Source organism: Somniosus microcephalus, unplaced genomic scaffold, assembly GCF_052327205.1.
Source record: "Somniosus microcephalus isolate GS21.2 unplaced genomic scaffold, FLI_Smic_1.0 scaffold755, whole genome shotgun sequence".
Taxonomy (NCBI): domain Eukaryota; kingdom Metazoa; phylum Chordata; class Chondrichthyes; order Squaliformes; family Somniosidae; genus Somniosus; species Somniosus microcephalus.
Genome location: NW_028225942.1, coordinates 42622 through 54061, shown reverse-complemented (window position 1 = coordinate 54061; position 11440 = coordinate 42622). Strand labels below are relative to the sequence as shown.

The window sequence follows — 11440 nt, the reverse complement described above, 5'->3', positions numbered from 1 at the left end:
TTGGCCTTTGAGTCTCATCATTCCGGATTTTGGTTTTGACAATCTGGAGTCCATGAATGGGATCGCTGTCCCTACAATCCCTCTGTGCTCTCCTTTAGGACACATATTGGAGACGGCTGTAGACCTGTGAGTTGCCTGTACAACGCTAAAGCACATTGGCCTAGATTTCTTGGCCCAGTCTCGGCATGGCTGTTTCCATTTGCCCTGAACGCTGGACCACCTGCCACCCCCCCGGGGCTTCAATGGAAAAGGGACCTGTTCAAGTGCTCTCAAGCCCCATCAGTAGTAAAACTCAAGACACCTCTTGCTATAGCAACACCGCTCCCCCACCCCCCCCCCACAAGGCCTGCGAGAGACACCGGGGAGCCCACTTCCCGCATGCAAACTGCCCCAGGATTGGAGATACAGCCGGGGTCCTAAGGGCATTTAAAGGTCAGAAAGACCCGGCAGTTATTCTTATCTCAAACACAAAGTTTGTGTCATTATCTAGCGTAAATAAGGATTCCGTAAAAAATAAACTAATTTTATTTGAACTTCCTATATACAGAAGTGCTCCCAAGGAAACAATATGGGACTAAAAATTTTTTTTTAATAACGTATACATGGATTTATAAATATATCAAACACAAGGACCAGGCTTTCAGCATTTGTTGTTTGTAGTGTAATTAAACACATTCTTGATGACTGCGTTTCTGATTTTGCAACAATAAACGCAGAGGAAACCTTCCTGGATAGGCTTTTGTTTAATTACAAGTAATATTCGAACAACCTCCGTCCTCCAAAAACTGGTACTGCCATTTACCTTCAGAGCCTGCACCTTATAAGAGGTTTATTGGACAATGAAACAAGTGTTATTTAAACTGCATTCCGCGAGGTTGATAATGTGATGGCCAGTGCCCATTACACAGATGCACCTCAGGCATTGTTCCCCCTGTATTATCAGGGGATGCAGGCCTAATCCATGCTTGATGAGCCTACTGCACCCAAACTGGCTTGGTCAGTGAATAGTGTGCTGGAGGCCTTTGCAACAGTGCACTAGGCTCATTCAGACCTGTGTTAATTAGGGAACTTCCCCATAATGTGACTGGAGTGCTGAGCAGCCCTTCAGTAACCCAGCAGAAAGGGAAGCCTATTTAATTTTCTGCCTATTTAATTTTCCCTGGGTGGCTCTGAGCTTACCCTAGGGCTACCCACACCACTTGTTCCACCTCCATTCCTTCTCCACTGCTGTTATCCGCCTTTCCACAAAGGTCCTTTCTTCTTCAGGTGCCATTTTAAACTTTAGATACAAGAGCTGATGGCCAGTCACTGCCTGTACCTGTGCCCGAATAGTCCTGTAATTGGTAGAGTACGGTGGGCAGATAATGTGCTTTAGGCAATGAACATTGTAGAGTTTTAAACAAACTCCATACAGAGGAGCTCCATCAGTATGGAGAATACAATTAAGGGTCTGTACAATTTTTCAAAGACACTTTCACTGGAAGAGGAGTGCAAGATGTTTCTCAGTATATTATTCCTCCATATTGGTGTCAGCTGGAAGAAAGCTTTAACACACAAACTGAGGGGCGATTCAAACAGACTTAATTCCAATTTAGATCAACACCAAGAGCTCTGGTAAAAATCAGAGGATCTACAATAAAACCTAAACATTTTTGCCTCATGTATTTGCATTACACTAAAATCATGAGGTGTCCAAAATATGTGCTTTAAGCACAATCGCCTTCAAGTGTGTCAATAATTTCCAAATAAAACCTTCCTGCCGTCTTACAGAGCGACTACAGAAAGATCATCAATATATTAACGGGCTGACATCTGCTCAGCTTCTAAGTCTCGAAGTATACAAGGTCAAAAAAATAATTCTGCTAATCCTCTTATTGCTGCATATGTAATGCACAATAGTCTGGGGGAGGGGGAGGGGCAGGGACAAATTCTTTATTCATCAAAATGAGGTCAGCAGGTGTTGGGATTGGGATCTTATTGAGGCCAGTGTCAGAATCAAGCACTCTAGAGATAAGGTATAAACCACATTAGCCACATATCTACACTGGCCCATCAAGCACTCCCAGGGCAGGTACAGCTCGGGTTAGATACAGAGTAAAGCTCCATCTACACTGTCCCCATCAAACTCTCCCAGGGCAGGTACAGCATGGGTTAGATACAGCGTAAAGCTCCCTCTACACTGTCCCCATCAAGCACTCCCAGGGCAGGTACAGTTCGGGTTAGATACAGAGTACAGCTCCATCTACACTGTCCCCATCAAACTCTCCCAGGGCAGGTACAGCATGGGTTAGATACAGAGTAAAGCTCCCTCTACACTGTCCCCATCAAACACTCCCAGGGCAGGGACAGCACAGGGTAGATACAGAGTAAAGCTCCCTCTACACTGTCCCCATCAAACACTCCCAGGGCAGGTACAGCATGGGTTAGATACAGCATAAAGCTCCCTCTACACTGTCCCCATCAAACACTCCCAGGGCAGGTACAGCATGGGTTAGATACACAGCAAAGCTCCCTCTACACTGTCCCCATCAAACACTCCCAGGGTAGGGACAGCACGGGTTAGATACAGAATAAAGCTCCCTCTACACTGTCCAAACAATATACCCTAACCCGAATCTCCCACTGCACTAATCTGAGAATTTCAATGACCTGCAGATTCCAACCTCATGGTCTCACCAAATAAGACTGACAACTGACAGGTAACCATTCCACTGTGGTGCTCCCGGTGCGAAGCCCAGCCCAGCAGGAGTAGGTATCAGATTGGATGAGTCCTTCCATTTTATGTCTATAAATTGTGTGATTTCCTGCTGTGTAATCCAAGCAGACGAGGCGCTGTGCCAGAAGTGTTCAAGTGGGAATTTTATCCATTAACAACAAAATATGGGCAGTTGCTGTAAACCTGCGTACTCTGGTAAGTGGGCTGTGACTGCCCAAAGCTTATTTCATGCTCAAAGAGAGGAGACTTTCATCCCACCAGTGTGGGCTGGATCTGCCCCAAATCGTAGGGACAGTGTCAATCTGCAGAACACCTTCATCTTTTGGGTGAGCTCCTTTGTTGGTTCAGGCACAGCTATAATATCACAACACAAAGCTGCCAATCCACCACAGACTGGAAAATAACCTTTATCGAATGCTGTATGTAAATGAGAAGATTGTGTTGGACAGTGTGAAATGGAAAAACACAGTCGGCATCATGTGATGATTGAGCTCCAAATGCTTGTTAAACTTACTGAGAAAATCCATCCTCACTCCAAACATGTTTGTGAAGGTGTTTTTCATACAGTCAGTTTATAGACTAGGGATGTGTTTATGGACAACTGAAGCTTACTTTTAATAAATAGTTATGCTTATCTTTTGTAGACTGTTTACTTGGGTGGATGTGGCCTCATTTCAGTTTCTGTAAAATGTGTTAATTTTCCATCAAGGTACTGGACAAAACAAGTTACAGTACAGTACAGTACAGGCATAGTGGTTAGCACTGTTGCCTCACAGCGCCAGGGACCCGGGTTCAAATCCGGCCTCGGGTGACTGTCTGTGTGGAGTTTGCACATTCTCCCCGTGTTTGCGTGGGTTTCCTCCGGGTGCTCCGGTTTCCTCCCACAGTCCAAAGATGTGCGGGTTAGGTTGATTGGCCATGATAAAAATTGGCCCTTAGTGTTCGGGGGGATTAAATACGTGGGGTTACGGGGATAGGGCTTGGGTGGGATGGCTGTCGGTGTAGGGACCGGGTGCTAGGGTTTGGATGATCAGCCATGATCTCGTTGAATGGCGGAGCAGGCTCGAAGGGCCGAATGGCCTACTCCTGCTCCTATCTTCTATGTTTCTATGTTTACTTAAATTGCATCAAAACAGCATGGAGGTGATCACACAAACCCATAGCAACTATTTTATTCCATGAGGAGGAAACACTTGCAGCTCCCATAAGGTGAAGTTACGTATCTCTTGCTTTAAGTGTAGAGTTTTTTGGGGGGGAAATAATTGGACAGCTGCCACTTGTGGATTTGCTTCATTTGTTACTGGTGGTAAAAAAAAATCAGTACTCACAAAGGGGATGATTTTACAGATACATGCTATGGGGTGTGGAGGGGGGTTGGGGGGCTCAAATCTATTTTTGCTCGATAACATACTTCAAACCAATGGATGGAATATCGTGCCCCACGGCCGAGGCTCTGTGCCAGTAGTACACGCTTGTGAAGTGTGCCCTATAGTGTGCACAGACCCTGGGATCTGTTTGCAGCTGTTATTATCCAGTTATGGTCCAACAAGTCTTCTATCTGCCTCACTTGTTGCCAGCCCATATCTCTCAAAAGCCTAACTGACTCAGGGGAGGTGGGGGGGGCTGGTCAGGGGGGTTGGGGGCAAACTGATGGCATTAGGGCCAAATAAATTGAACCTGTAGCTGGTAGGGAATTATCTACCACCACAAAAATACCATGTGCCCAATGCCACAGGAGGAAGTGCTTTTAGAAATAGTCACACCATATAGCTATCAGCCATGAGAGTTCTTTCAGTTAACATTCATGTGCATCATGTAATATACAATCCTTGTTGTTTCATTTTATAAACACTCAATAGAGCAACAGTCAAATTTCAGATTATGGGAGTGAATCTTTCAGACACTTTCAAGTTCTGAATTTAGCTTTCTAAAATCATAGTGCCAGCCTCTATGTGCCACGCACACATGTGCAGCCTATTCTGGAGGGTCAGCCTGTAGCATACCAAGGTACAACAGAAGCTGCCTTAAATACTATTAACACCTGGGCCGAGAATCCCATGCTAAAGGAATGGAACGATCCTTCTTAATTTTTGGCCGTGCCACGTTGATCATCTATTGGCCGGCGACAGTATGGGCAGCAGTTGATCTTTGACCATAATCTTTGGCTGTGTTGATCATGGACTGGGTTTATCTATTGGCCGGTGACAGTATGGGCAGTAGTTGATCTTTGACCCTAATCTTTGGCTGTGTTGATCATGGACTGGGTTCATCTATTGGCCGGCGACAGTATGGGCAGCAGTTGTGCTGAAGAACGAGCAATTCATAGTCTTCGCTGTGAAACATCTGTGGGTGAAGGGCAACAGTGGTAAAGTAGAGGTTGGCAAAGCAGATTCCCAGTCAGGCAATAATCCAAGTAAACAATACTAAATCTGGATAAATACAAGATAACTCAGTGGGTAAATATGAATACACTCAATGGAGAGATGAAGGGTGTGAATGAACAGAGAGACATAGGGGTTCAAATACATAATTTCCTGAAAGTACAAGTGCAGGTAGATAATGCCATTAAAAAATGATCAACAGCGTTTTGGCTGATATAAATAGTGCCATAACGTACAAGCGTGAAGAATTAATGATATATGTATACAACACATTGGTTAGGTAACAAAGCACTGAGGACAGTTTTGGGTGTCCCATTATAGAAATGACATTAAAGCCACAGAGTATATCAAGCAAGGGCAGTCCCACTGAGCTGGACAATGAAGCACAAGGGAAGTTGAGTGGTCAGTAGTTTAGCAGGAAAGGGGAATTGGACGTGAGTCTCATGGACAAGATGAGCTTGGAGAGGGCATGAAGGGGGTTAGGAGAGAAATTGGAGAGATGCAGGTTCAGGGCTAGGGCAGGGGGAAGGCTTGGCTTGGTGGACAAAGAGAAGTGGGGAAGCAACAGAGGCAGTTGAATGGATGGTCTCAATCTTAGTCACAAAGAAATCCATGAGCTCCTTGCACTTGTTGGAGATGAAGGTGGAGGGGGCATGGGAGAGGCATTTAAGGAGGCAGTTGATAGTGGGGAAAATAAGCCAGGCGTTTATTTTTGCTACCAGGATGATTCTGGGGTAGTGGGCACTTTTGGCAGAGGAGAGTGAGGGTCGATATGACTTGATGTTGTCCAACAAGATCTGGTGATGAATGGCTAAACCAGTTGTGCACCAGATACGCTCAAGTCTGTGCCCCTTGGACTTGAGGGAGCAAAGATGGGGTCATACCAGGAAGGCTAATTAGGATGTAAAAATCAGGCAGGGTGTAACATGGGCATTGGACCAGAACCTGCCTTGTTCCTGCCGGGTGGGTACTCTTTTGTTCGTACCAAAAAAACAAAACAAATTGACTGTAAACAAAAGTTCAACTAAAACTTAACAAATCATATTAAAATTTGGTTAACCTGCTGGGTGGGTAAAGTTAAAATCGGGGCTTAAGCAGTTGGGACTTTGAAAGTACAGCTGTAAGTGACTTGGGGGAAGAGATTTTGTTTCTAGAAGTGGACGTGGAAGGAACTGGAGTTGGAAGGATGCAAGGGGATGTGGGTGGTGAGGGATATAAGGAAGTGGTTGGAGATGACCTTGCCTGTGACTGAGATATAGGAATCATGGGAGTAGAGAGGCCGCAGGAGATGATAAGCTTGAGGGGGGAGGGTGTGAATATGAACGAGTGGCTCAAAGATTGGTGTGGGAGAAATGGTTGATTCCTGGGGTACTGGCACTAGTACTGAGATAAGAGGGAGCTGTTCAGTCGGGACGGGCTTCATTTGAACCAGGCTGGGACCAGTGTCCTGGCGAATCAAATAATTAGGGCTGTAGATAGTGTGGGGGGGAGGGGGGGGGGGAGGGAGGGTTACGCTGAGCGGAAATTAAAAAAGTCAAAGAAAAATGAGAAGGCAAAAGTGCAGGGTAGCGATAGGGGTAATGATAACCAGAGTGTGACAGGAAGGGACAGAGCGTATACACATACGAGTGCGTCAGAAAGAGAGGTCAGAGTAGGGAAAAATGGTAAAAAGACTAAATTAAAAGCACGCAGCATTCGTAACAAGATAGATGAGTTGACAGCATAAATAGAAATAAATGGGTATGATCTGATAGCCATTACAGAGACGTGGTTGCAAGGTAACCAAGGCTGGGAACTGAATATTCAGGGGTATTTGCCATTTCGTAAGGATAGGCAGAAAGGAAAAGGAGGTGGTGTAGCTGTTAATAAGGGATGAGATCAGTGCAGTAATGAGAAATGATATTGGCCTAGAAGATCAAGACGTAGAATCAGTTTGGGTGGAGATAAGAAATAATAAGGGTAAGAAGTTACTGGTGGGAGTGGTCTACAGGCTCCCAAACAGTAGCCACAGGGTAGGAAAGAGAATAAATCAAGAAATAATAGAGGCTTGTAAGAAAGATACGGCTATAATCATGGGAGATTTTAATCTTCATATTGATTGGACAAAGCAACACTTGAGGAAGAGTTCTTAGAGTGTATACGGTATGGTTTCTTGGAACTATACGTTGTGGAACCAACCAGGGAGAAGACTATTTTAGATCTGGTAATGTGTAACGAGGCTAGATTAATTAATGATCTCGAAGTGAAGGATCTTCTTGGGAAGAGTGATCAAAGCATGGTAAAATTTCAAATTCAGTTTGAGGGTGAGAAAGCTAGGCCTCAAACTACTGTCCTGAACTTAAACAAAGGTATGAAGGCAGACTTGGTTAAAGTGGACTGGGAAAATATAGTACAGGGTAAGACTGTAGAAAAGCAGTGGCAAACATTTATCTCAGCAAAGATATATTCCAGTGAGAAAGAAAGACTCGAAGAGAAGGATGAACCATCCATGGCTATCTAAGGAAGTAAAGGATGGTATCAAATTGAAAAAAAAAGTATACAATGTTGGGAAGAATAGTGAAAGGCCAGAGGATTGAGAAATTTTTTAAAAACCAGCAAAGGACGACTAAAAAAATGATAAAGAGAGAGAAGATAGCTTATGAGAGTAAGCTAGCAAGAAATATAAAAACAAACAGTAAGAGCTTCTACAGGTATATAAAAAGTAAACGTTGTTCCCCTAGAGGATGAGTCTGGGGAACTAATAATGGGAAAGAGGGAAATGGCAGAGACTTTGAACAAATATTGTGTATCGGTCTTCACAGTAGAAGACACTAAAAGCATCCCAATAATGGATAATCAAGGGGCTATTGGGGTGAGGGGGGGAACTTAAAACAATCACTATCACTAGAGAGAAAGTACTAGACAAACTGATGGGACTAAAGGTGGATAAGTCCCCTGGACCCGATGGCCTGCATCCTAGAGTCTTAAAAGAGGTGGCTGCAGAGATAGTGGATGCATTGGTTGTAATCTACCAAAATTCCCTGGATTTTGGAGAGGTCCCAGCGGACTGGAAAACTGCAACTGTAACGTCCCTATTTAAGAAAGGACGGAGACAGCAAGCAGGCAATTATCGACCAGTTAGCCTGACATCTGTCTTTGGGAAAATGCTGGAGTCCATCATTAAGGAAGCGGTAGCAGGACATTTAGAAAATCATATTATAGTCAAGCAGAGTCAGCATGGTTTTATGAAAGGGAAATCATGTTTGACAAATTTGCTGGAATTCTTTGAGGATGTAACGAGCAGGGTGGATAAAAGGGAACCAGTAGATGTCATGTATTTGGATTTCCAGAAGGCATTTGATAAGGTGCCACAGAAAAAGTTACGACACAAGATAAGAGCTCACGGGGTTGGGGGTAATATATTAGCATGGATAGAGGATTGGCTAACAGAAAACAGAGTCGGGATAAATGGGTAATTTTCAGGTTGGCAAACTGTAACTAGTGAGGTGCCGCAGGGATCAGTGCTGGGACCTCAACTATTTACAATCGATATTAATGACTTGGATGAAGGGACTTAGTGTAATGTAGCCAAATTTGCTGATGATACAAATATAGGTGGGAAAGCAAATTGTGTGGAGGACGCAAAGATATAGATAGGCTGAGTGAGCATAAAATCTGGCAGATGGAGTTTAATGTGGGAAAATGCGAAGTTATCCACTTTGGTAGGAAAAATAAAAAAGCAAATTATTATTTAAATGGGGAGAGATTACAAAATGCTGATGTAGAGGGAGCTGGGGGTCCTTGTACATGAAACACAAAATGTTGGCATGCAGGTACAGCAAGTAATTAGGAAGGCAAATGAAATGTTGTCCTTTATTACAAGGGGGTGGATTATAAAAGTAGGTGTCTTGCTACAACTGTACAGGGCGTTGGTAAGACCACACCTGGAGTACTGCGTACAGTTTTGGTCTCCTTATTTAAGGAGGGATATATTTGCATTGGAGGCAGTTCAGAGAATATTCACGAGGTTGATTCCGGAGATGAAGGGGTTGTCTTATGAAGAAAGGATGAGCAGGTTGGGCCTATATTCATTGGAGTTTAAAAGAATGAGAGAGGAGCTTATTGAAACATATAAGATTCTGAAGGGGCTTCACAAGGTAGATGCAGAGAGGATGTTTCCCCTCGTTGGGGAATCTAGAACTAGGGGGCATAATTTCAGAATAAGGGGGCACCCTTTTAAATCGGAAATGAGGAGGAATTTCTTCTCTCAGAGGGTTGTGAATCTTTGGAATTCTCTTCCCCAGAGAGCTGTGGAGGCTGGGTTATTGAATATATTTAAGGTGGAGAGAGACAGATTTTTGAAAGGTAAGGGAGTCAAGGGTTATGGGGAGCGGGCAGGGAAGTGGAGTTGAGGCCAAGATCAGATCAGCCATGATCTTATTGAATGGCGGAGCAGGCTCAAGGGGCCAAATTACCTACTTCTGCTCCTACGTCTTATGTAATATGGAGGAAGGTGTGTAGGCAGGACAGGAGAGCAATGAATCCATAGGAGAGGTGTCAAAGGGAGCTGATATAAGAATTCTAATGGCTGAGTATGAAGAGTCGCTCAGCGCAGAGGATCAGGGAGGAAAGGAGGGAGGATATCTCTGGAAGAAACTTGGGTGTGACTGGGGGGGATGGTGGACAACAAGAATTTTGAAGGAGTGGTGAGAGGGGTGTAACAAGAGATAGTGTAAAAAAATGCAGACATTCCCACCTGGAAACATGTAGGGCACATTGTGATGGAGACATCAGGTAACAGCGATCGATAGTAGTGCCACCTTAACGGCTTTGGCCAGCGTTTGATCAGAACATCTCTCCTGCTCATTGACTGCAGAACTTCCCTATTCACAATCACAGGGACGAAATCTGAGCCTCCTTGCTGCAAAAAAATAATGCAGGAAAAAAAAGACTAATGAGATCTGTGTCATCACTGGACTGGACTACTGAATATTCCTGCAAGACCCAGATGAAACCCGCCTCTTTGATGCCAACAACTTTTCCACATTGCTAACTGAACTGGTAACTCCACCTGTTCTGCAAACAATCTAAGTTTTAATTAAAGGGATGGTGCATTTAATTTCAACAGGTAACTGCAAGGTCCCAAAGTATCGCTGTCCTATTGTCCATTAATCATGGTTATTAAAGACATTAAACTGGAGATGTCTTTTTTATGTCCGTACATCCTGTACCATTCTCTGACCATGAAAACCGCCCTACAGAGCTCCTGCAATCCTGTTCTTGTACACTCGCAAAATTTGCTAAATTTCACTGAGAATTTGGATGGCAATGCTCCTTTCACAATGGGTTCATGTCACAAAACCAGACTGGGGAACTGCAGCCTCTGATTTGTTTCCTCTCACTCTCGGTGGGGAAGCATGCCCTTACTCATGTGAGATAATGAACTGGGATGGGGAACAAGGCAAATGCAGAATTTACATATCCGTATCTTATTAATCTGCAGTAATATCACATCAAGACGGTTGAACCAGCCAGACTTCCTTTCTAAAACCAAGTTGGCTGTCACTTAAGAGATGGTTTCATATTGGTGTACCTGAAGTCTGCTCCTAGTAATGGATTCGATTATTTTGCTAATTGCTAATGTAAGACGAATAGGTTTGATTTGTTGCCTTTTTTGAAAATGGGAACCATATTGGCACCAAAGAAACTCCGTTTGTTCTCATACATGTGCATTCTCATCTCCAGCCGCCAGGTAATGCCTTGCAGCAGCTGTTGTCCCAGGAATCAAGTATTTTCTCACCAGCTATACCTGAACGCGTTTGGTGGATATGGCAGAGGAACTGCCGTGAGATAACACGTTTGCACCCTCATCACGTGCTGTGTGATTTGCTGCCAGGCTACTGCAATTTTGTAGGTCATCACAGAGGCAGTGACAAAATTGGGTTACAAAAAGCATAAGAAATAGGAGCAGGAGTAGGCCATAAGGCCCCTAGAGCCTGCTCCGTTATTTAATAAGATCATGGCTGATCTTTGACTTCAACTCCACTTTTCCACCCGATCCTCATCTCCCTTGATTCCCCTAGAGTCCAAAAATCTTTCAATCTCTGCCTTTAATATACTCAAAGACTGAGCATCCACAGTCCTCTGGGGTAGAGAATTCCAAAGATTCACAACCCTCTGAGTGAAGAAATTTCTCCTCATCTCAGTCTTAAATGGCCGACCCCTTATCCTGAGAATACGACCCCCTAGTTCTAGACACTCCAGTCAGGGGAAACAGCCTCTCAGCATCTACCCTGTCAATCCCCTTCAGAATCTTATGTTTCAATGAAATCACCTCTCATTCTTCTAAACTCCAGAGAGTATA

The 11440-nt window shown here is 44.1% G+C and overlaps 1 protein-coding gene across 3 annotated transcripts in view; it reads right to left on the bottom strand.

The window, feature by feature from the left end:
• Positions 1-509: 509 nt before the first annotated feature.
• The window catches only part of LOC147081147 (intraflagellar transport protein 122 homolog), a 45629-nt gene continuing 34698 nt past the window's right edge, over positions 510-11440 (bottom strand). For all 3 annotated transcript variants that reach the window (XM_085980935.1, XM_085980934.1, XM_085980936.1), the window contains exons 5-6: positions 9833-9997; positions 510-5059 (exon numbers count right to left, since the gene is read on the bottom strand). In XM_085980935.1, the coding sequence (XP_085837061.1) occupies positions 4970-5059; positions 9833-9997 (255 nt within the window). In that variant the 3' untranslated portion in view covers positions 510-4969. The remainder of the gene's footprint in view (positions 5060-9832; positions 9998-11440) is intronic.